We start from the raw sequence: 27,518 nt of genomic DNA, 5'->3' as shown, positions 1-27,518 counted from the left end.
TTTTTAATAATTGCCACAAATACATTTGGCCACAAAAAGAGTAAAAGTCGCAAATCATATTTTAAAACAAATCCATTGTATTTTGTCATGATAACACAATATGCCATGAAAACACTACATTTTAATATGAAAAACAAGTTTTATAAAAATGGACAAAAAACTACTGTATTTTGCAATGAAAACATTATAATTTGCGATTAAAAAATGTCAATAAATGCCACAAACACTATACTTAGCCACCAAGACACGACATTATGCACTGAAAAAAACACATATTGCCGCAAAACTACTGCATTTTGCAATTAAAACTACAATTTCTGCCACAAAAACCACTGTTTTGTTATAAAAACATAACATTTTTCAACAGGAAAAAAAATAATCCAATAAATGTCTAATAGTATTTTGTCATTAAAACACAACATGCCATGAAAACACTACATGTTCAAATTTCAAAAACAATATTTTCTAATATAAATGGACACAAAACTAGTGTATTTTGCAATGAAAACAAGAATTTCTGCAACAAAAAACACTGTTTTGCCATGAAAACAGTAACATTTACAAAAAAATGTTTTTAATAATTGCCACAAATACATTTGGCCACAAAAAGAGTAAAAGTCGCAAATCATATTTTAAAACAAATCCATTGTATTTTGTCATGATAACACAATATGCCATGAAAACACTACATTTTAATATGAAAAACAAGTTTTATAAAAATGGACAAAAAACTACTGTATTTTGCAATGAAAACATTATAATTTGCGATTAAAAAATGTCAATAAATGCCACAAACACTATACTTAGCCACCAAGACACGACATTATGCACTGAAAAAAACACATATTGCCGCAAAACTACTGCATTTTGCAATTAAAACTACAATTTCTGCCACAAAAACCACTGTTTTGTTATAAAAACATTTTTCAACAGGAAAAAAAAAAAATCCAATAAATGTCTAATTGTATTTTGTCATTAAAACACAACATGCCATGAAAACACTACATGTTCAGATTTAAAAAACAATATTTTCTAATATAAATGGACACAAAACTAGTGTATTTTGCAATGAAAACAAGAATTTCTGCAACAAAAAACACTGTTTTGCCATAAAAACAGTAACATTTACAAAGAAAACATTTTAATAAATGCCACAAATACATTTGGCCACAAAAAGAGTAAAAGCCGCAAATCATATTTTAAAACAAATCCATTGTATTTTGTCATGATAACACAATATGCCATGAAAACACTACATTTTAATATGAAAAAAAGTTTTATATAAATGGACAAAAAAACTACTGTATTTTGCAATGAAAACATTATAATCTGAGATTAAAAAATGTCAATAAATGCCACAAACACTATACTTAGCCACCAAAACACAACATTATGCACTGAAAAAAACACATAGTGCCACAAAACTACTGCATTTTGCAATGAAAACTACAATTTCTGCCACAAAAACCACTGTTTTGTTATAAAAACCTAACATTTTTTTAACGGGAAAAAAAATCCAATAAATGTCTAATTGTATTTTGTCATTAAAACACAACATGCCATGAAAACACGACATGTTCAAATTTAAAAAACAATATTTTCTAATATAAATGGACACAAAACTAGTGTATTTTGCAATGAAAACAAGAACTTCTGCAACAAAAAACACTGTTTTGCCATGAAAACAGTAACATTTACAAATAATTTTTTTTAATAAATGCCACAAAAACATTTGGCCACAAAAAGAGTAAAAGCCGCAAATCATATTTTAAAACAAATCCATTGTATTTTGTCATGATAACACAATATGCCATGAAAACACTACATTTTAATATGAAAAAAAAGTTTTATATAAATGGACAAAAAAAATACTGTATTTTGCAATGAAAACATTATAATTTGCAATTAAAAAATGTCAATAAATGCCACAAACACTATACTTAGCCACCAAAACACAACATTATGCACTGAAAAAAACACATATTGCCACAAAACTACTGCATTTTGCAATGAAAACTACAATTTCTGCCACAAAAACCACTGTTTTGTTATAAAAACATAACATTTTTCAACGGGAAAAAAAAATCCAATAAATGTCTAATTGTATTTTGTTATTAAAACACAACATGCCATGAAAACACTACATGTTCAAATTTAAAAAACAATATTTTCTAATATAAATGGACACAAAACTAGTGTATTTTGCAATGAAAACAAGAATTTCTGCAACAAATAACACTGTTTTGCCATGAAAACAGTAACATTTACAAAGAAATTTTTTTAATAAATGCCACAAATACATTTGGCCACAAAAAGAGTAAAAGCCGCAAATCATATTTTAAAACAAATCCATTGTATTTTGTCATGATAACACAATATGCCATGAAAAGACTACATTTTAATATGAAAAAAAGTTTTATATAAATGGACAAAAAAAACTACTGTATTTTGCAATGAAAACTACAATTTCTGCCACAAAAACCACTGTTTTGTTATAAAAACATAAAATTTTTCAACGGGAAAAAAAAAATCCAATAAATGTCTAATTGTATTTTGTCAGTAAAAAACAACATGCCATGAAAACACTACATGTTCAAATTTAAAAAACAATATTTTCTAATATAAATGGACACAAAACTAGTGTATTTTGCAATGAAAACAAGAATTTCTGCAACAAAAACACTGTTTTGCCATGAAAACAGTAACATTTACGAAGAAAATGTTTTCATAAATGCCACTAATACATTTGGCCACAAAAAGAGTAAAAGCCGCAAATCATATTTTAAAACAAATCCATTGTATTTTGTCATGATAACACAATATGCCATGAAAACACTACATTTTAATATGAAAAAGAAGTTTTATAAAAATGGACAAAAAACTACTGTATTTTGCAATGAAAACATTATAATTTGTGATTAAAAAATGTCAATAAATTCCACAAACACTATACTTAGCCACCAAAACACAACATTATGCACTGAAAAAAACACATATTGCCACAAAACTACTGCATTTTGCAATGAAAACTACAATTTCTGCCACAAAAACCACTGTTTTGTTATAAAAACATAACATTTTTCAACGGGGAAAAAAAAATCCAATAAATGTCTAATTGTATTTTGTCATTAAAACACAACATGCCATGAAAACACTACATGTTCAAATTTAAAAAACAATATTTTCTAATATAAATGGACACAAAACTAGTGTATTTTGCAATGAAAACAATAATTTCTGCAACAAAAAACACTGTTTTGCCATGAAAACAGTAACATTTACAAAGAAAAAATGTTGATAAATGCCACAAATACAACATTAGGCCACAAAAAGAGTAAAAGCCGCAAATCATATTTTAAAACAAATCCATTGTATTTTGTCATGATAACACAATATGCCATGAAAACACTACATTTTAATATGAAAAAAAAGTTTTTTATAAATGGACAAGAAAACTACTGTATTTTGCCATGAAAACATTATAATTTGCGATTAAAAAATGTCAATAAATGCCACAAACACTATACTTAGCCACCAAAACACAACATTATGCACTGAAAAAAACACTTATTGCCACAAAACTACTGCATTTTTCAATGAAAACTACAGTTTCTGCCACAAAAACCACAGTTTTGTTACAAAAACAACATTTTTCAACAGAAAAAAAAAAATCCAATAAATGTCTAATTGTATTTTGTCAGTAAAACACAACATGCCATGAAAACACTACATGTTCAAATTTAAAAAACAATATTTTCTGATATAAATGGACACAAAACTAGTGTATTTTGCAATGAAAACAAGAATTTCTGCAACAAAAAACACTGTTTTGCCATGAAAACAGTAACATTTACAAAGACATTTTTTTAATAAATGCCACAAATACAACATTTGGCCACAAAAAGAGTAAAAGCCGCAAATCATATTTTAAAACAAATCCATTGTATTTTGTCATGATAACACAATATGCCATGAAAACACTACATTTTAATATGAAAAAAAAAGTTTTATATAAATGGACAAAAAAATACTGTATTTTGCAATGAAAACATTATAATTTGCGATTAACAAATGTCAATAAATGCCACAAACACTATACTTAGCCACCAAAACACAACATTATGCACTGAAAAAAACACATATTGCCACAAAACTACTGCATTTTGCAATGAAAACTACAATTTCTGCCACAAAAACCACTGTTTTGTTATAAAAACATAACATTTTTCAACAGGAAAAAAATAATCCAATAAATGTCTAATTGTATTTTGTCATTAAAACACAACATGCCATGAAAACACGACATGTTCAAATTTAAAAAACAATATTTTCTAATGTAAATGGACACAAAACTAGTGTATTTTGCAATGAAAACAAGAATTTCTGCAACAAAAAACACTGTTTTGCCATGAAAACAGTAACATTTACAAAGAAAAATGTTTAATAAATGCCACAAAAAGAGTAAAAGCCGCAAATCATATTTTAAAACAAATCCATTGTATTTTGTCATGATAACACAATATGCCATGAAAACACTACATTTTAATATGAACATTTTTTTTATATAAATGGACAAAAATACTACTGTACTTTGCAATGAAAACATTATAATTTGCGATTAAGAAATGTCAATAAATGCCACAAACACTATACTTAGCCACCAAAACACAACATTATGCACTGAAAAAAACACATTCCTCCACAAAACTACTGCATTTTGTAATGAAAACTACAATTTCTGCCACAAAAACCACTGTTTTGTTATAAAAACATAACATTTTTCAACGGGAAAAAAAAATCCAATAAATGTCTAATTGTATTTTGTCATTAAAACACAACATGCCATGAAAACACTACATGTTCAAATTTAAAAAACAATATTTTCTAATATAAATGGACACAAAACTAGTGTATTTTGCAATGAAAACAAGGATTTCTGCAACAAAAAACACTGTTTTGCCATGAAAACAGTAACATTAACAAAGAAATTTTTTTACTAAATGCCACGAATACATTTGGCCACAAAAAGAGTAAAAGCCGCAAATCATATTTTAAAACAAATCCATTGTATTTTGTCATGATAACACAATATGCCATGAAAAAACTACATTTTAATATGAAAAAAAAGTTTTATATAAATGGACAAAAAAACTACTGTATTTTGCAATGAAAACATTATAATTTGCGATTAAGAAATGTCAATAAATGCCACAAACACTATACTTAGCCACCAAAACACAACATTATGTACTGAAAAAAACACATTTTGCCACAAAACTACTGCATTTTGCAATGAAAACTACAGTTTCTGCCACAAAAACCATTGTTTTGTTATAAAAACATAACATTTTTCAACAGGAAAAAAAATCCAATAAATGTCTAATTGTATTTTGTCATTAAAACACAACATGCCATGAAAACACTACATGTTCAAATTTAAAAAACAATCTTTTCTAATATAAATGGACACAAAACTAGTGTATTTTGCAATGAAAACAAGAACATTTGCCCGCCAAGGAGTGCAAAATAATGGTGAAAGACGATATATTGGGCAGCATAAGTGGTAAGAGTGGAAGTGTGCGTGCAGACTCTGTAGAAGGAGTCCGCCCGCAAACAAGGAGGTTCGAGCGTGTTCTGGCGCCATGTCGGCATTTGCAGGACTTGTGGGAATTAAACCTGGCTCAGCCCTTCAACTTCTTACATTACATGCCAGCACTCGCATGAGACACAACACACGTCAACATGCTCGCAGGATTCTTCTTCTTCCTGCTGCTCCTCACCGGTCAGGCCAGACTTTCTTCCTCTTTCCCTCTTTTTCTGTTCAACTTGTTGTTGTTGTGGTGGTGGTGGCGTGCAGGTGGCGTCCCCGCTGAGAGGGTGTGTTCCTACAACCAAGTGTTGGAGCACCTGAACCTCAGCGCAGACCACACCTTGTACTCCATGACACGTCCGGTCAGAGACCACACCAAGACCACCGTGGTGACCTTGGAGGTCATCCTCTACGCCATCCTCGACGTGGTGAGCACACTTTTTTTTAACAACATTCTATCATAATGTGTTTGAATCTTTCTAAAATATGGTATGCATACACATATTTATGGAAATATAAATGCAAAAAAAGTCCTTTTAACGACATTGTGAGTATAAAAAATACAAATAAATTACAATAAATGAACAAATAAATTACTAAATAGAATGAATTCATCCAATAATGCATTAGAAAAATATTAATGAAAAAAACATGGATAAATAAAAATATAAAACTATTAATGAAGTTGGAAAGAAAGGGAAAAGTAATTGAAAAATAAATAGCTTGTCTCCATTTATTTGTGTTAATAATACACAGCATGAATATTGAAAATGTATAATCAAAAATAAAATATAAAAACAATTTAGTAAATAATAAATACGTAAAATTAATAAATGTACTATAATTACAATAAGAATATTCATTAAAATAATAATAATAATAAGAATAAGAAGACAAAAGAAGAAAAAATTTCAATTGGACAAAAAAATAAAAATACAATGAAATAATGTAAATAATTGATGTAAATGTGTTCATAAAAAACAGTACAATTGATTAAAAAAAATGGTAAATAACATATACATTAATTGAGAGGAATAATATAGTTTGCAATGAAGTTTAAATTGTGTAATACAGGACAGTAAAATAATAAAAAGTTAGAACGAATTAATCCAATAATGCATTGGAAAAATATTAATGAAAAAAACATAAATATAAAACTATTAATGAAGTTGGAAAGAAGGGGAAAAGTAATTGAAAAATAAATAGCTTGTCTCCATTTATTTGTGTTATTAATACACGGCATAAATATTGAAAATGTAAAATAATAAATACAATATAAAAACAATTTAGTAAATAATAAATACGTAAAATTAATAAATGTGCTATAATTACAATAAGAATATTCATTAAAATAATAATAATAATAATAAGAAGAAGAAGACAAAAGAAGAAGAAGAAAAATTTTCAATTGGACAAAACAATAAGAATACAATGAAATAATGTAAATAATTAATGTAAATGTGTTCATAAAAAACAGTACAATTAATTGAAAAAAAATGGTAAATAACATATACATTAATTGAGAGGAATAATATAGTTTGCAATGAAGTTTAAATTGTGTAATACAGGACAGTAAAATAATCAAAAGTTAGAATGAATTCATCCAATAATGCACTAGAAAAATATTAATGAAAAAAAACATAAATAAATACAAATATAAAACTATTAATGAAGTTGGAAAGAAGGGGAAAAGTAATTGAAAAATAAATAGCTTGTCTCCATTTATTTGTGTTATTAATACACAGCATAAATATTGAAAATGTATAGTCATATATAAAATATAAAAACAATTTAGTAAATAATAAATACGTAAAATTAATAAATGTACTATAATTACAATAAGAATATTCATTAAAACAATAATACTAATAATAATAATAATAAGAAGAAGAAGAAGAAGAAGAAAAATTTTTAATTGGACAAAAAACAATTAAAATACAATGAAATAATGTAAATAATTAATGTAAATGTGTTCATAAAAAACAGTACAATTGATAAAAAAAAATGGTAAATAACATATACGTTAATTGAGAGGAATAATATAGTTTGCAATGAAGTTTAAATTGTGTATTACAGGACAGTAAAATAATAAAAAGAACAAATTCATCCAATAATGCATTTGAAAATGATTAATGAAAAATATAAAATAAAATAAACTATTGATCGAGAAGGAAAGGGGGGGAAAGAATACAATAAATAATAAATCGCTTGTCTCCATTTATTCGTGTTATTAATATACAGCATACATATTGAAAATGTAAAATCATACATAAAATCGAAAAACATTTTAGTAAATAATAAATAAGTAAAATTAATAAATGTAAAATTAAATACAATAGGAATATTTGTTATAATAATAATAAAGAATAATAATAAGAAGAAAAAGACAAAAAAGAAGTCGAAGAAGAAGAAGAAATTTCAATTGGACAAAAAAAATAAAAATACAATGAAATAATGTAAATAATTAATGTAAATGTGTGCATAAAAACAGTACAATTAATTTTAAAAAATGGTAAATAACACATACATTAATTGAGAGGAATAATGTAGTTTACAATGAAGTTTAAATTGTGTAATACAGGACAGTAAAATAATAAAAAGTTAGAATGAATTCATCCAATAATGCATTAGAAAAATATTAATGAAAAAAACATAAATAAATAAAAATATAAAACTATTAATGAAGTTGGAAAGAAGGGGAAAAGTAATTGAAAAATAAATAGCTTGTCTCCATTTATTTGTGTTATTAATTCACGGCATAAATATTGAAAATGTAAAATCATAAATAAAATATAAAAACTATTTACTAAATACGTAAAATTAATAAATGTATTATAATTACAATAAGAATATTCATTAAAATAATAATACTAATAATAATAATAATAATAATAATAAGAAGAAGAAGACATAAAAGAAGAAGAAGAAAAACATTTTATTGGACAAAAAAAATTTAAATATAATGAAATAATGTAAATAATTAATGTAAATGTGTTCATTAAAAACAGTACAATTAAATAAAAAATTCTAAATAACATATACATTAATTGAGAGGAATAATATAGTTTGCAATGAAGTTTAAATTGTGTAATACAGGACAGTAAAATAATAAAAAGTTAGAACAAATTACTCCAATAATGCATTTAAATAAATAAATGGGTTGTACTTGTATAGCGCTTTTCTACCTTCAAGGTACTCAAAGCGCTTTGACACTACTTCCACATTTACCCATTCACACACACATTCACACACTGATAGAGGGAGCTGCCATGCAAGGCGCTAACCAGCACCCATCAGGAGCAAGGGTGAAGTGTCTTGCTCAGGACACAACGGACGTGACGAGGTTGGTACTAGGTGGGATTTGAACCAGTGACCCTCGGGTTGCGCACGGCCACTCTCCCACTGCGCCACGATTTGAAAAATATTAATGAAAAAAACATAAATAAATAAAAATATAAAACTATTAATGAAGTTGGAAAGAAGGGGAAAAGTAATTGAAAAATAAATAGCTTGTCTCCATTTATTTGTGTCATTAATACACGGCATAAATATTGAAAATGTAAAATCATAAATAAAATATAAAAACAATTTAGTAAATACTAAATACGTAAAATTAATAAATGTACTATAATTACAATAAGAATATTCATTTAAATAATAATAAGAAGAAGAAGACAAAAGAAGAAGAAGACAAATTTTCAATTGGACAAAAAAATAAAAATACAATGAAATAATGTAAATAATTGATGTAAATGTGTTCATAAAAAACAGTACAATTGATGAAAAAAATGGTAAATAACATATACATTAATTGAGAGGAATAATATAGTTTGCAATGAAGTTTAAATTGTGTATTACAGGACAGTAAAATCAATCAATCAATCAATCAATGTTTACTTATATAGCCCTAAATCACTAGTGTCTCAAAGGGCTGCACAAACCACTACGACATCCTCGGTAGGCCCACATAAGGGCAAGGAAAACTCACACCCAGTGGGACATCGGTGACAATAATGACCCAGTGGGACGTCGGTGACAATGATGACTATGAGAACATGATAAAATAATAAAAAGAACAAATTCATCCAATAATGCATTTGAAAATTAATAATGAAGAAAATAATATAAACTATTAATGAAGTAGGAAAGAGGGGGGGGGAAGAATACAATAAAGTAATTAAATAATAAATAGCATGTCTCCATTTATTTGTATTATTAATATACAGCATACATATTGAAAATGTAAAATCATACATAAAATCGAAAAACATTTTAGTAAATAATAAATAAGTAAAATTAATAAATGTAAAATTAAATACAATAGGAATATTTGTTATAATAATAATAAAGAATAATAATAAGAAGAAAAAGACAAAAAAGAAGTCAAAGAAGAAGAAGAAATTTCAATTGGACAAAAAAAATAAAAATACAATGAAATAATGTAAATAATTAATGTAAATGTGTTCATAAAAACAGTACAATTAAATAAAAAAATGGTAAATAACATATACATTAATTGAGAGGAATAATGTAGTTTGCAATGAAGTTTAAATTGTGTAATACAGGACAGTAAAATAATAAAAAGTTAGAATGAATTCATCCAATAATGCATTAGAAAAATATTAATGAAAAAAACATAAATAAATAAAAATATAAAACTATTAATGAAGTTGGAAAGAAGGGGAAAAGTAATTGAAAAATAAATAGCTTGTCTCCATTTATTTGTGTTATTAATACACGGCATAAATATTGAAAATGTAAAATCGTAAATAAAATATAAAAACAATTTAGTAAATACTATATACGTAAACTTAATAAATGTACTATAATTACAATAAGAATATTCATTAAAATAATAATAATAAGAAGAAGAAGACAAAAGAAGAAGAAGAAAAATTTTCAATTGGACAAAAAAATAAAAATACAATGAAATAATGTAAATAATTGATGTAAATGTGTTCATAAAAAACAGTACAATCGATAAAAAAAATGGTAAATAACATATACATTAATTGAGAGGAATAATATAGTTTGCAATGAAGTTTAAATTGTGTAATACAGGACAGTAAAATAAGAAAAAGTTAGAAAGAATTCATCCAATAATGCATTTGAAAATTATTAATGAATAAAATAAATTAAGTATTAATGAAGTAGGAAAGAGGGGGAAAAAAAATTATAAATAGCTTGTCTCCATTTATTTGTGTTATTAATATACAGCATACATATTGAAAATGTAAAATCATAAATAAAATCTAAAATCATTTTAGTAAATAATAAGTAAAATTAATAAATGTAAAATTAAATACAATAGGAATATTCGTTATAATAATAATAAAGAAGAATAATAAGAAGAAGAAAACAAAAAAGAAGTCGAAGAAGAAGAAGAAAAAATTTCAATTGGACCAAAAAAAAAAATACAATGAAATAATGTAAATACATGTAAATGTGTTCATAAAAAACAGTACAATTATTTAAAAAAATTGTAAATAACATATACATTAATTGAGAGGAATAATGTAGTCTGCAAAGAAGTTTAAATTGTGTAATACAGGACAGTAAAATAATAAAAAGTTAGAATGAATTCATCCAATAATGCATTTGAAAATTATTAGTGGAAAAAAATACAATAAAATAAACTATTAATGAAGTAGGACAGAAGGAGAAAAAAAGAATACAATAAAGTAATTAAATAATAAAAAGCTTGTCTCTATTTATTTGTGTTATTAATATACAGCATACATATTGAAAATGTAAAATCATAAATAAAATCGAAAAACATTTTAGTAAATAATAAATAAGTAAAATTAATAAATGTAAAATTGATTACAATAGGAATATTCGTTAAAATAATAATAATAAAAAATAAGAAGAAAAAGACAAAAAAAAGATGAACATTTTTCAATTGGACAAAAAATAAAAATACAATGAAATAATGTAAATAATTAATGTAAATGTGTTCATAAAAAACAAGTACAATTAATTTTAAAAATAGGTAAATAACATATACATTAATTGAGAGGAATAATATAGTTTGCAATGAAATACAAATTGTATAATACAGGACAATAAAAAAATTAAAAGTTACAAAAATAAAAATAACATATTAACCTTTAAAAAATACTAATAACACAATTAAAATAAAATGATGACATAATCAATGATATAAACACAAATAGAAAGTAGAGAAAAGTAATTTCAAATAACGCAAAGTGTTAAAAGAGTAGAATCCATAGCGTTGGATTAATATGAAATAAGATAATATGCATATAAAATAATATATACATTAATTAAGGAGAATAATAACATTTGTAATATATATTTTTTTTTATGTAGGAGTTTGATGATAATATAAAATATAGTGAAGTGAAGTGAATTGTATTTATATAGCGCTTTTTCTCTAGTGACTCAAAGCGTTTTTACATAGTGAAACCCAATATCTAAGTTACATATAAAGCAGTGTGGGTGGCACTGGGAGCAGGTGGGTAAAGTTTCTTGCCCAAGGACACAACGGCAGTGACTAGGATGGTGTAAGCGGGGATCGAACCTGCAACCCTCAAGTTGCTGGCACGGCCGCTCTACCAACCGAGCTATACCGTTATATATATAGTATAAGTAATTTAAAACTGTACATATATATATATATATATATATATATATATACATATATATATATATATATATATATATATATATATATATATATACACACATATATATATATATCCATTTTCTACCGCTTATTCCCTTTGGGTTCGCTGGTGCCTATATATAGCCCTGCAATGAGGTGGTGACTTGTCCAGGGTGTACACCGCCTTCCGCCCGATTGTAGCTGAGAGCCCCCCGCTACCCCAAAGGGAAAAAGCGGTAGTAAATGGATGGATATATATATATATATATATAAATATATATATATATATATACATATATATACATATATATATGTATATATATGTATACATATATATATATATATATATATATATAAATATATATATATACATATATATATATGTATACATATATATATATATGTGTGTATTTGTATATATACATATATATGTATATATATATATATACATGTATATATATATATATATATATATATATACATATATATATGTATATATATATATACACGTATATATATATATATATATACATGTATATATATATATATATATATATGTATATATGTATATATATATGTATACATATATATATATATATATATAATTAGAATAAGATAAAATCCTGATAAAGGGGTACAAATCCTAGAATAGTACAATTACACCAAATGTGTCGCATTCTGACTTGTGTAAAACAGACAAAAAATTTAAAAACAAAACAAAAACAAATTGATGGATTAAAAAGATAAAATGATACATGAAGTTAAATAAAATAGGAGAGACAAATACAATACAAAATTTGCAACAGACAGTTAGGTGGTTTAAGTATGATGAATACAAAAGTAGTATACTGTCGAGTGTGGTTGCATGTACAGTATATAACATTTGGAATACAGCGACCTCAAAAGAGACAAGCGGTAGAAAATGGATGGATGGATGGCATTTCAGATGTTTGGCATCAACATGCATGCAGTGTTTGTGTCGTAGTCCAAGCTGATACAGAATGATGTTAGCATGTAGTAAGTCGGATGAAAGTCTTAAAATTCATGTTGCGGTGCATCTTTCTGCGGCGGAGGCTCTAATCAGCAATAATTAGTGGCTCCCATCGCCCGCATATGAATAATTAAATGAGGCTGGGAGAAGCCATTAATGCCTTTTTGGATGGCCAGACGTTGACAGCTGGCCCTCTTCCAGAAAACACCGCAAGGCTTCGATTTTAGCCTTTTATGATTGGATTTCTCACACGCAGTTTCATGTCTCGCTTTTCTCGTTTGGACGAGCTTCCATCAAAGCACGGCAGTCATGTGACAGGAAGTCAGTGATATTACAAACCCCACAACCAGTGAAGTTGTCACGTTGTGTAAATGGTAAATAAAAACAGAATACAAAGATTTGCAAATCATTTTCAACTTATATTCAATTGAATAGACTGCAAGGACAAGATATTTAACATTCCAACTGGAAAATGTTGTTATATTTTGCAATTATTAGCTCATTTGGAATTTGACGCCCGCTACATGTTTCAAAAAAGCTGGCACCAGTGGCAAAAAAGACTGAGGAAAGTTGAGTAATGCTCATCAAACACTTATTTGGCACATCCCACAGGTGAAAAGGCTCATTAGGAACAGGTGGGTGCCATGATTGGGTATAAAAGCAGCTTGCGTGAAATGTTCAGTCATTCACAAAAAAGGACGGAGTGAGGGTCACCACTTTGTTAACAAATGCGTGAGCAAATTGTTTAAGAATAACATTTCTTAACCAGCAATTGCAAGGAATTTAGGGATTTCACCATCTAAGCTCCGTAATATCATCAAAAGGTTCAGAGAATCTGCAGAAATCATTGCACGTAAGCGATGATATTACGCACCTTGGATCCCTCAGGCGGTACTGCATCAAAAAGAGACATCAGTGTGTAAAGGATATCACCGCATGGGCTCAGGAACACTTCAGGAAACCACTGTCAGTAACTACAGTTGGTCGCTACATCTGTAAGTGCAAGTTAAAACTCTATTATGCAAAGCCAAAGCCATTTATCAACAACACCCAGAAACGCTGCCGGGTTCGCTTGGGCCCTAGCTCATCAAGGATGGACTAATGCAAAGTAGAAAAGTGTTCTGTGGTCTGACGAGTTCACATTTAAATTTTGTTTTGGAAACTATGGACGTCGTGTCCTCCGCAACGAAGAGGAAAAGAACCATCCGGATTGTGCAAAAATCAAAAGCCAGCATCTGTGATGGTATGGGGGTGTATTAGTGCCCAAGGCATGGGTAACTTACACACCTGTGAAGGCACCGTTAATGCTGAAAGGTACATACAGGTTTTGGAGCAACATATGTTGCCATCCTAGCAACGTTATAATGGACGCCCCTGCTTATTTCAGCAAGACGATGCCAAGCCACGTCTTACAACAGCGTGGCTTCGTAGTAAAAGAATGCGGGTACTAGACTGTCTCCCATTGAAAATGTGTGGCGCATTATGAAGCCTAAACTACCACAACGGAGACTCTGGACTGTTGAACAACTTAAGCCGTATGTAAGAATTCCACCTGAAAAGCTTCAAAAATGTTTCTCCTCAGTTCCCAAACCTTTACTGAGTGTTGTTAAAGGAAAGGCCATGTAGCACAGTGGTAAAAATATCCCTGTGACAACTTTTTTGCAATGTGTTGCTGCCATTGTATTCTAAGTTAATGATTATTTGCAATAAAAAATAAGTTTCTCAGTGTGAACATTAAAAATCTTGTCTTTGCAGTCTATCCAATTGAATATAAGTTGAAAAATATTTTCAAATCATTGTATTTCGATTTTATTTACCATTTACACAACATGCCAACTTCACTGGTTTTGTAATTCAGTTTGAATAAAGACACTGATAAATAAATATTATAAACAATGTTTTCTATGTTTTTGTCTCCAGAGAGAGTTGGACCAGATCTTCATTCCTTACGTCTGGATTTTCACGGTCCTTTGGAATCCACTTTTTTACCTTTACTCAAACTTTGATGTGCATGTAAAAAGGAAGGACTTGTGCAGAACTTCTTCTGGTGTTTCCCCGCACAGAGTTGGCAGAACGATCACATCTCCTGGAACCCGCAGGACTTTTGTGGCATCGAGAACGTCACTCTTCCCAATCAGTTTTTGTGGAAGCCAGACCTCACCATTGAGGAGATGTAAGTCCACCTCCACTCTGCTCGCTTATGTTATATTGTGTGCAATGAAGATAACATTAAAATGCCATTTTTTTTTTTAACAGTAATGTGTATTTATAACATTTTATTTGACAAAAAAACACTACATTTTGCTTTGGAAAAAACACGCTTTCCACAAAGGTGCAATTTTGCCATGAAAATGCTATATTTTGTAACAAAGGCACAATATTGTAGTATGGTAATAAACAAACCCCGTTTCCATATCAGTTGGGAAATTGTGTTAGATGTAAATATAAACAAAATACAATGATTTGCAAATCCTTTTCAAGCCATATTCAATTGAATGCACTACAAAGACAACATATTTGATGTTCAAACTCATAAACTTAATTTTTTTTTGCAAATAATAATTAAACTTAGAATTTCATGGCTGCAACATGTGCCAAAGTAGTTGGGAAAGGGCATGTTCACCACTGTGTTACATCACCTTTTCTTTCAACAACACTCAATAAACGTTTGGGAACTGAGGAAACTAATTGTTGAAGCTTTGACCATTCTTGTTTTATGTAGAGCAGTGGTCCCCAACCACCTGGCCTGATTGGTAACGGGCTGCAGAAGATTTTTTTATTAATTCTTATTTAAAAAAAAAAAAAAAAAAGTATTTTTTTTAATTAAATCAACATAAAAAACACAATATACACTTACAATTAGTGCACCAACCACAAAAACCTCCCTTTTTCATGACAAAAACTTCCCTTTTTCATGACAAAGAAAACAATAAAAAATTAAAGCTGCAAGCAGCGTTGGTCGGGTCCGCCTTTGGCTGCTGCCGCTGCTACTCAGGCCCTGGTCTAAGTCAGATCAACATAGAGGTTTTTGTTTCATGTCTCTACGACATTCCTAAAAGAAGTTACATGCGGTTTTGTCTGGGTTTTTTCATAGGGGGTGCTAGAGCGCAAATTAGATTTTTAGGGTTTGGTTTTTTTTTTTAGATGGCAATTTTCGCCAGTCCTGATGTGTGTGTAAAATTTGGTGAGTTTTGAAGCATTTTAAGGGGGTCAAATTACAGCTCAAAGAGGCAAAAATAGCATTTTTTGCGAAAATTTAGCTTTTAATGGGTTTTTGCCAACTTCCTGTTGATTTTAGGTATAGAAGTTTCCAATGGGGAATCTAGGTCTAAGTCAGTCCTACATAGAGGTTTTTGTTTCATGTCTCTACGACATTCCTAACGGAAGTTACAAGCAGTCTGTTTTTTTTTTCCTAGGGGGCGCTAGCGCGCAATTTTCATTTTTGGGGTTTAGTTGCTTAATAAGTTGGGAAGGCATGCCAGACCGACGTGTGTGTCAAATTTGGTGAGTTTTGAAGCATGTTAAGGGCGTCAAATTACAGCGCATAGGTGCGGGATAATAATAATAAAGAATAATAAAACGCACCAGTTTCAATAGGGTCCTTGGCCCTTTGCAAAGGACTCCTGTGGACCTAAAAAGGATCCTCCCTACCCCCACCCCGCCCGGGCCGCGGGACAAATTGTTAGGGGTTGACCGGTCCGCGAATACAAAAAGGTTGGGGACCTGATGTAGACCTTCAGTCGTTCAACAGTCCAGGGTCTCCGCTGTCGTATTTTACGCTTCATAATGCGCCACACATTTTCGAAGGGAGACAGGTCTGGACTGCAGGCGGGCCAGGAAAGTACCCGCACTCTTTTTTTACAAAGCCACGCTGTTGTAACACTTGGGGCGTCCATGATAACGTTGCTTGGATGGCAACATATATTGCTCCGAAACCTGTATGCACCTTTAAGCATTATTGGTGCCTTCACAGATGTGTAAGTTACTAATACACCCCCCTGGCTTTTCAACTTTGCGCCTATAACAATCCGGATGGTTCTTTTCCTCTTTGGTCCGGAGGACACGACGTGCACAGTTTCCAAAAACAATTTGAAATATGGACTCGTCAGACCACAGAACACTTTTCCACTTTGCATCAGTCCATCTTAGATGAGCTCTGGCACCAAGGAAGCCGGCGGCGTTTCTGGGTGTTGTTGATAAATGGCATTCGCTTTGCATTGTAGAGTTTTAACTTGCACTTAGAGATGCAGCGACCAACTGTAGTTACTGCCAGTGGTTTCCTGAAGTGTTCCTGAGCCCACGTGGTGATATCCTTTACACACTGATGTCACTTTATGATGCAGTGCCGCCGGAGGGATAACTATTCGTAATTTAATCGCTTATGTGCAGTGATTTCTCCTGATTCTCTGAACCTTTTGATGATATTACGGACCGTAGATGGTGAAATCCCTAAATTCCTTGCAGTAGCTCGTTGAGAAATGTTGTTCTTAAACTATTGGGACAATTTGCTCAGGCATTTGTTGACAAAGCGGTGACCCTCACCCCGTCCTCTTTTGTGAATGACTGAGCATTTCATGGGAGCTGCTTTTTATACCCAATCCTGGCACCTATCTTGCCAAGATAGGGGGGTCTAAGCTTGCTGCGGGGTGGTTCTCCCAGGAAAGCAGACAGACTACTCATGACATGGCGTTTAGGTAAAAACATGATTTAATAACTAAAAAGAGGTACAAACAAAAAGCGCTCACAGTGGAGGCACAACTCTCCCGTCCAAAGGCAAAACCCAGTAACTCAATTTTGGTCAAAACTGAGCTGATAATAATTTTGGAGTTCCTAGGTGTTATGTTTTACATCAGTGTATGCGATATTGTAATTTGTTCCGTAAGTAAGCTGTTACGCGCATGGCAGGACCTAGCAACTACCACATAACCGCGTAGATACAACAGAAAAACCTAGTATCTCAAGGGACCAATCGGAGCTTCTTTGTCAGTCGCCTTATTGTCTTTAATGAGACATTTGCACGAATGGGGGCCGACGGTCGACCGGATATTATGTGATATTATGGCACGAGGGGATATTTGGAAGATTTGCCCAGGACGTTGCAAACACCTTCATTAAATGTATTCTTCTTGATTCTTCCCCTTGCATACTCTTTTGAGCAGATAACTGTGGAGGTCAAACTAAAAACTGGACGCTGTACACGGCTCTTACCCGATGTGCAAACGCAGAATGTGGGCCACCCGAGATTGTGATAAAATATCTGGAGAAAGGGCACACGTTCATGAGAGCAGATTCAATCCATGGCTCAATCGGCAAGAAAATGAAAGCTCAAGAAAACATCTATACGTTTAACGAATTTGTAAATCTTTGTAAGACAGCATCAAGATAGATTGGTTTTCCCTTGTTTTCTCAAAATCAGCTAGACGTGAGTTACTAGGTTCTGCCTTTGGACGGGAGAACTTGGCTAAGGAACAAAAGTAACACATAAACAGACTACGAACATAAATCAAAGAACACTTACTATGGCTTGAAAAGAGCGGCATGGACTTTGGCATGAAAAAACTGGCATGGACAGAGCATGAAAAGAACACAATGACGCCAGGGCGACTGACTGGCAAAGACGAGCTTAAATACCGCCTGTGGTTAGTGCTCGGGAAGCAGGTGAGCGGGCGAGCACTAATCAGAGGCAGGTGGACACGATGAATGACCAAGGAAACCGGACAAGGGAGTGGAAAAAAACGGGCACCTAAAGAGTCCAAAGGTCAACAGAACATAGTGAAGTGAATTATATTTATATAGCGCCTTTCTCTAGTGACTCAAAGCGCTTTACATAGTGAAACCCAATATCTAAGTTACATTTAAACCAGTGTGGGTGGCACTGGGAGCAGGTGGGTAAAGTGTCTTGCCCAAGGACACAACGGCAGTGACTAGGATGGCGGAAGCGGGAATCGAACCTGCAAACCCTCAAGTTGCTGACACGGGCACTCTACCACCCAAGACATGACACACCTATTCCCAATCACCCCGTTCACCTGTGGGATGTTCCCAATAAGTGCTTGAGGAGCATTCCTCAACTTTTCTCAGTCTTTTTTGCCACTTGTGCCAAGCTTTTTTGAAACATGTCGCAGGCATCAAATTCCAAATGAGCTAATATTTGCAAAAAATTAAATTTTTCAGTTCGAAAGTCAAATATGTTGTCTTTGAAGTCTATTCAATTGAAAAGGATTTGCAAATCATTGTATTCTGTTTTTATTTACCTTTTACACAACGTGACAACTTCACTGGTTTTGGGTTCAAACCTTTTCTAACGTTCCACACTACAAAATGACATCCTCAAGGCTCCGGCGTCGGGATGGTATCGTCAGTTTTTTTTCAACACCATTGTGGCCGTGCAGGGTGGAGAAGGACAAGGCCCCCCCCAGCCCCCACCTCACCATCTCCAACAGTGGCCAGGTGCGGGTCCAGGACGACAAGGTGCTGCCCTGCACCTGCAGGATGCACATCTACAAGTTCCCCTTCGACATTCAGAGCTGCAACCTCTCCTTCAAGTCCGTGGTCCAATCCGGTGAGTTGGGGGGGGAACACCTTGACGATCCCACCCTCACCTCCTGTCTCAGTCCAGGAGATGCGGCTGCTGCACTCGCTGGGCTCGGCCGAGGCCACCAGGTGGTCCAGGGAGGTGATGCGCACGCAGTACGAGTGGCTCTTCGTGGGCATGAGCGTGGAAAACAAGACCCTGACCATCTTCCGCATGGAGCAGGACGTGATCGTTTATACGGTGAGTGGCGGACATGTATTTGTAAATACGAAACCCCAAAACCAGTGAAGTTGTCACATTGTGAAAATGGTAAATAAAAACAAAATAGAATGATTTGCAAATCCTTTTCAACTTATATTCAATTGAATAGACTGCAAAGACAAGATATATGACGTTCAAACTTTTTTTGTTGTTGCCAATATTAGCTCATTTGGAATTTGATACCTGCAACATGTTTCAAAAAAGCTGGCACGAGTGGCAAAAAAGACTGAGAAAGTTAATAATAATAATAATAATAATGGATTAGATTTATATCGCGTTTTTCTATTGTTAGATACTCAAAGCGCTCACAGAGAAGTGGGAACCGATCATTCATTCATTCACACCTGGTGGTGGTAAGCTACATCTGTAGCCACAGCTGCCCTGGGGTAGACTGACGGCCCCTCCGACCACCACCAATCATTCATTCATCATTCATCACCAGTGTGAGCGGCACCGGGGGCAAAGGGTGAAGTGTCCTGCCCAAGGACACAACGGCAGCGATTTTTGGATGTCAGTAGGTGGGAAGCGAACCTGCAACCCTCAGGTTTCTGGCACGGCCGCTCTACCCACTAAACCTCTACCACAGGGGTCGGGAGAGCCAAGAAGCCAAATATTTTAAAATATATTTCCCTAAGAGCCATATAATAATTTTTTTAACACTGAACACAACTAAACGCGTGCTTTTTTAAGTAAGACCAACATTTCCAGAGTATAATAGGTCTCTTATTCTTTGTAATAACATTGTTATTCTGAAGCTAACTGTGGAGGGGGCGTGGCCTGCGGGCCTGCAGCAAAGCGGGATGTTGCCAGGACCGGCTTCGAAATCAGCGACAGGTGCGTAGAAGGCCCACCTGGGCCTTTTTATCTAATCACCTGTCGCTCTGTTCAAAGCAGCAGCCAGGAGGAGAGACAGGGTTGGGGATGGAGCCAGTGCGCGAGTGAGGACGAAAGATAAAAAGACAATTGCTGGAAAGCAACTGAGAGACTAATTAAAAAAAAACAATATTTTACCCTAAAACAGGCTCTCATGTCGGTGCTTGGTGGTCTAAAGAACCCCCAGGAGGGCAAGCCCAACACTAACCAATAATAAATAAATTACTTCTTACCATTAACGCAACTTCTTGAACATAAAAATGCATGAGAATGTTTTGTATTTTGAATGTTATTTTTAACACTATGATTACAAGTGGAATTATTCATTACTTATCCAATTAAGTAATGTCAGCTCAGATTTATCCGAGAGCCAGATGCAGTCATCAAAAGAGCCACATCTGGCTCTAGAGCCATAGGTTCCCTACCCCTGCTCTACCATATATGCCATACACTGATGTCAAAAACATGACACTAAAGTCTCGAATTCCAAAAGGCTCATTTAGAGGAAGTATGAAAAAAGGCAAGATTATTTTATAAACATCTCCGCCATGCCTCCATGGTTTGAGTTCACATTTTCGGGACTTATGCACAAAGCAGGTATTGATAAGGTAAGAAAAATCGGTTTGTCATGATCGGTCCCATTTGAAGGAAGAGAATCGTGTTCTGAATGATTTGGTGCTGTGCTAGTAAAAGTGCGTTTTAAAATTGTGTTTCAGATCACCATGAAGAGGAGACCGGTGCTCTACATCATCAACTTCATGCTCCCCATCCTCTTCCTCCTGTGTCTGGACATGGCCTCCTTCCTGATCCCGGACACCGGAGGAGAAAAGTTGAGCTTCAAAGTCACCGTGCTGCTGGCCGTCACCGTCATGCAGCTCATCCTCAACGAGATCCTGCCCTGCTCCTCCGACAGGATACCCCTCATAGGTGAAGGTTGGGCGTCCAGCGTTGGTTCTTCCGGAGTTGTTTACGTTTTACTTCCGTTTTCATTCTTAATTTTAACGCCCGATTGGAAGAAATAGCCGTCAAAAAAACAAAAAGAAACAGTCGCCACGAACACAAAATAAATAGCTGTGGCACAATGAAGGAAGAAATAGCCGCCAAATAATGTACAAGAAATAGCCGCCGAATAACAAAGAATAGTTGGGAAGTTTTGAAAAAAAAATAGCCACCTCACAACAACAAAAGTTACACCCAACAACATATAAATAGCCATCAAACTACAAAAAGTAGCCACCAAACAAAGAATTAGCCACCAAACAAAAAATTGCCACCAAATAACAAAAAATAGACACCAAACAACAAAAAGTAGCCACCAAACAACAACAGAATTGCCACCAAACAACAAAAAATAGCCGTGAAACCACAAAAAGTAGCCACCCAACAACAGAGAAATTACCACCAAACCAAAATAAAAAAATTGCCTCCAAACAAAAAAGTAGCCACCAAACAAAAAATTGCCACCAAATAACAAAAAAATAGACACCAAACAACAAAAAGTAGCCACCAAACAACAACAGAATTGCCACCAAACAACAAAAAATAGCAGTGAAACCACAAAAAGTAGCCACCAAACAACAGAGAAATTACCACCAAACCAAAATAAAAAAATTGCCTCCAAACAAAAAAGTGCCACCAAACAACAAAAAATAGCCACCAAACGACAAAAAATTGGCACCAAACATAAAAAAAAAAACTGGCATCAAACAAAAAAATTGGCACCAAACAACAACAAAAATGCCATGATACCACAACAAAATTGCCATGATACAACAAGAAAATTGACACCAAACATCAAAAAAACTGGCACCAAACAAAAAAATGCCAACAAACAAGAAAAAATTGCCACCAAACATCAACAAAGTTGTCACTATACAACAAAAAAGTTGTCACCAAACAACGACAAAGAAATTGGCACCAAACATCAACAAAGTTGTCACTATACAACAAAAAAGTTGTCACCAAACAACGACAAAGAAATTGGCACCAAACAACAACAAAATTGGCACCAAACATAAAAAAACTGGCACCAAACGACAACAAAAATGCCACGATACAACAACAAAAATAACACCAAACAACATCAAAATTGGTACCAAACATCAAAAAAACTGGCACCAAACGACAACAAAAATGCCATGATACAACAACAAAATTGCCATGATACAACAAGAAAATTGACACCAAACAACAACAAAATTGGCACCAAACATCAAAAAAACTGGCACCGAACAAAAAACATGCCATCAAACAAGAAAAAATGGCCACCAAACATCAACAAAGTTGTCACTATACAACAAAAAAAGTTTTCACCAAACAACAACAAAATTGCCATGATACAACAAAGAAATTGGCACCAAACAACAACAAAATTGGCACCAAACATAAAAAAACTGGCACCAAACGACAACAAAATTGCCATGATACAACAAGAAAATTGACACCAAACAACAACAAAATTGCCATGATACAACAAGAAAATTGACACCAAACAACAACAAAATTGGCACCAAACATCAAGAACACTGGCACCAAACAAAAAAAATGCCAACAAACAAGAAAAAATTGCCACCAAACATCAACAAAGTTGTCACTATACAACAAAAAAGTTGTCACCACACAACAACAAAATTGGCACCAAACAACAACAAAATTGCCATGATACAACAAAGAAATTGGCACCAAACAACAACAAAATTGGCACCAAACTGTCATGATCCGTGATCCGAGTCATGTTTTGTTTAGTTATTTTCCGTTAGTTCTGGACTCCTTTTGTTCTTGTTTGTGCACCGGTGAGTTTGTTTAGTCACCATGGGAACTTATGATTTTCACCTGCCTTTTACGTTCACCTGTTTATCATTAGAGACTCTATTTAAGCCTGCCTTTCCCGGTCACTCGTCGTGTCTTCATTATTTACTAGAGGCAGCTGTTACGTCCCATGTTCCTGTGTCCTGCTCATTTGTCCTAGCTTCCCATGCGACCGGCACGTTTTTCTTTTGTTTGTTTTTTCTTTTGGTACGTGTCTGATTAAACAATCATGTCCTACCTCACGCTGCTGTCCCGAGCCGTTCGTTCTGCATTCCGGGAGAACAAACCCCAACCCAACTGCCGCGATTTTGAAACAAACAAAAAAAAATGGCACCAAACAGAAAAATTATCACCAAACAACAAAAAACTTGGCACTAAACAACAACAAAATTGCCACAATACGACAAAAAAAATCGGCCCCAAACAAAAACAAAAAATTGGAACCAAAAAACAAAAAATTTGGCACCAAAATTTTTTGGTCACCAAACATGAAAAAAAGCCACCACACAGCATAGAAATAGCCACCAACAACATAGAAATAGCCACCAACAACATAGAAATAGCCACCAAACAACATAGAAATAGCCACCAAAAAACAACATTGTCACTATACAACAAACAAATTGTCACCAAACAACAACAAAATTGGCACCAAACAGAAAAATTATCACCAAACAACAAAATTGCCAAAATACGACAAAAAAATTGGCCCCAAACAAAAAAAATAATTGGCACCAAACAACAAAAAAATGCCACCAAATAGCAAAGAAATATCCACCAACTACAACAAAATAGCCACCAAACATAGAAATAGCCACCAAAAAACAACAACATTGTCACTGTACAACAAACAAATTGTCACCAAACAACAAAAAAATTGGCAAAAAACCACAACAAAATTGTCACCAAACAACAACAAAATTGGCACCAAACAACACAAAAATTGCCACCAAACAACAAAAAGTAGCTAACAAACAACAAAACGTATCCACAAAACACCAAAAAAAATAGCCACCAAACTACAAAATTGACACCCAACAACAAACAAATAGCCACCAGACAACAAAAAAATTGCCACCAAACATAAAAAAAATAGCCACCAAACAACAGAGAAATAGCCACCAAACAACAACAAAATAGCCACCAAACAACAGAAAAATTGCCACCAAACAACAAAATTGTTACCAAACAAGAAAGACAATAACCGCTAAACAACAAAGAACAAAATAGCTGCTGACAAAGGAAAAAGAGCCACTGAACAAAAAAGAAGAAATAACCGGCAGCGAAGAAGAAATAACTACCCAACAACAAAGACCAAATTGCCAAATTCCAAAGAAGAAGATATAGTCGCCGTGCAACATAAAAAAATAGTCGTCACCAACGACAAAAGAAATAGCTGCCGACAACAGAACAAGAATACCCATCCATCCATCCATTTTCTACCGCTTATTCCCTTTTGGGGTCGCGGGGGGCGCTGGCGCCTATCTCAGCTTCAATCGCCGAACAAAAAAGAAGAAATAGCCACCCACTAAAGAAAAATATCTGCCCAACATCAACAAATAGCTGCCACCAGGAAAGAAGAAAAAGTTACCACCAACAAAGAAGAAATAACCTAAAAACAAAAAAGTAATAGTCGCCACCAAAGAAGAGGAAATAGACACGAGCACAAGGGGTTCCAAACCAGTTTTCTAGGCTGGATGTGGTTGGATGCAGAGCTGAAGTCCACAAAAAACTTGTATCCTGCAAAGTCTGCATGCAAACTTTAATGAACACTTTAAGAATCAGAATAGTTCGGAACCAAACTTGTTGTGGTTGAAAGAAGTCACAAGTCTGGTCAGAAAAGTGAAGCAGGAACAGAATTCTTGTCTGGTTTGCATTGATGTTGTCTCCCCCTGCTGTCCCTAGCCGTGTACTGCATCGGCATCTTTGTTGCCTGGTTTGCATTGATTTTGTCTCCCTCTGCTGTCCCTAGCCGTGTACTGCATCGGCATCTTTGTTGCCTGGTTTGCATTGATTTTGTCTCCCTCTGCTGTCCATAGCTGTGTACTGCATCGGCATCTTTCTTGTCTGGTTTGCATTGATGTTGTCTCCCCCTGCTGTACCTAGCCGTGTACTGCATCGGCATCTTTGTTGTCTTGTTTGCATTGAGGTTGTCCCCCTCTGCTGTCCATAGCCGTGTACTGCATCGGCATCTGTTTAGTTTGCATTGATGTGGTCTCCCCCTGCTGTCTCTAGCCGTGTACTGCTCGGCATCTTTGTTTAGTTTGCATTGATGTGGTCTCCCCCTGCTGTCTCTAGCCGTGTACTGCATCGGCATCTTTGTTTAGTTTGCATTTATGTTGTCTCCCTCTGCTGTCCGTAGCCGTGTACTGCATCGGCATCTTTGGACTGATGCTGCTCAGCCTCCTGGAGACCATCTTGGTCATGCACCTGATGGACAAGGATGGCAGCAGCCAGGACGCCAAGGCCGGCCAAGACCAGAGCCTGAGTGAGGACTCCGGCGGACAGGCCGACTCTAAAGGAGGTGGGACTAGAGTTCCCCCGTGTAGACTTGCTACAAAAACATGTAAAAAGTGTGGAAACTTGATTTCTTTCCAGGCGGCGATAAGAAATGGAGGCGATGTGCGAGCTTCTGCAACGGTCCTGCACGTGAAAACTCACCTGAACTCATGAAGGTCTGCAGAATCTTTTGACCCAAGGAGGCGAAGAATGACAAGAATGGCCCAATATCTTTGCAGGACGGGGAGCAGACCGGGTCTGGAAGCATGGAGGTGATCTCGGAGGAGACCAGGGAGGTGATGAGGGCGCTAACCCAGCTTCTCAACAAGGGGGAAGAGCCCAGCAAGCCCAGCTCCTGGAGCAAAGTCATCACCAAAATCCACAGGATCTTTTTCGCCTTCTACGTTGCTGCTGTGGTTTTGTTTTTAGCCGGTATGTGTTTTCTTTGGCAGAGCAACCAAGATGACTGAGGCTTTCCAGGTGGGACACCTGTGCAAGTGTTAGCTAAAGCGACACAAAAGCATTGGATGTTGTCATGGTAACACTAAATCTGCCAGGAAAACATTACATTTTGCATTAAAAAATAACAAAAAAATCCAAAAAAGACTTAAGTTAGCCACAAAATAACTACATTCTGTGATGAAAAATACATAAATACCACAACATGTTTGTATTGTGTCACGATAACACTATATTTGCCAGGAAAACACTACATTTTGCATTGAAAACTACATAAATACCACAACATTTTTGAATATATATATATATATATATATATATATATATATACAGTGGGGCAAAAAAGTATTTAGTCAGCCACCGATTGTGCAAGTTCTCCCACTTAAAATGATGACAGAGGTCTGTAATTTTCATCATAGGTACACTTCAACTGTGAGAGACAGAATGTGAAAAAACAAATCCAGAAATTCACTTTGTAGGAATTTTAAAGAATTTATTTGTAAATTATGGTGGAAAATAAGTATTTGGTCAACCATTCAAAGCTCTCACTGATGGAAGGAGGTTTTGGCTCAAAATCTCACGATACATGGCCCCATTCATTCTTTCCTTAACACGGATCAATCGTCCTGTCCCCTTAGCAGAAAAAACAGCCCCAAAGCATGATGTTTCCACCCCCATGCTTCACAGTAGGTGTGGTGTTCTTGGGATGCAACTCAGTATTCTTCTTCCTCCAAACACCACGAGTTGAGTTTATACCCAAAAGTTCTATTTTGTTTTCATCTGACCACATGACATTCTCCCAATCCTCTGCTGTATCGTCCATTTTGGTATCAACTCAACTGGTCGTGTTTGGAGGAAGAAGAATACTGAGTTG

General features: G+C 33.8%; 2 protein-coding genes across 3 annotated transcripts in view; one reads left to right on the top strand and one right to left on the bottom strand.

Annotated features, from left to right (window-relative positions):
- LOC133557330 (5-hydroxytryptamine receptor 3A-like) overlaps positions 1-26,848 on the top strand; it is a 31,334-nt gene extending 4,486 nt beyond the window's left edge. The window contains exons 1-10 of one of the 2 annotated variants that reach the window (XM_061907719.1): positions 5,711-5,782; positions 5,858-6,018; positions 15,130-15,174; positions 15,273-15,382; positions 19,602-19,771; positions 19,824-19,984; positions 21,595-21,805; positions 26,049-26,210; positions 26,285-26,361; positions 26,425-26,848. In XM_061907719.1, coding sequence (XP_061763703.1) covers positions 5,743-5,782; positions 5,858-6,018; positions 15,130-15,174; positions 15,273-15,382; positions 19,602-19,771; positions 19,824-19,984; positions 21,595-21,805; positions 26,049-26,210; positions 26,285-26,361; positions 26,425-26,655 — 1,368 coding nt within the window. In that variant the 5' untranslated portion in view covers positions 5,711-5,742 and the 3' untranslated portion in view covers positions 26,656-26,848. Of the gene's footprint in view, positions 1-5,710; positions 5,783-5,857; positions 6,019-15,129; positions 15,175-15,272; positions 15,383-19,601; positions 19,772-19,823; positions 19,985-21,594; positions 21,806-26,048; positions 26,211-26,284; positions 26,362-26,424 lie in introns of those variants that run through there. The other variant, XM_061907718.1, reaches the window with a different exon arrangement.
- nat9 (N-acetyltransferase 9 (GCN5-related, putative)) overlaps positions 1-27,518 on the bottom strand; it is a 94,913-nt gene that overhangs the window by 32,956 nt on the left and 34,439 nt on the right. The gene's annotated exons all lie outside the window — the stretch shown is intronic.

This window comes from Nerophis ophidion, linkage group LG08 (genome assembly GCF_033978795.1).
Source record: "Nerophis ophidion isolate RoL-2023_Sa linkage group LG08, RoL_Noph_v1.0, whole genome shotgun sequence".
Classification (NCBI taxonomy): domain Eukaryota; kingdom Metazoa; phylum Chordata; class Actinopteri; order Syngnathiformes; family Syngnathidae; genus Nerophis; species Nerophis ophidion.
Note: the sequence above shows the minus strand (reverse complement) of the source record. Positions and strands in the feature narration are given on the sequence as shown.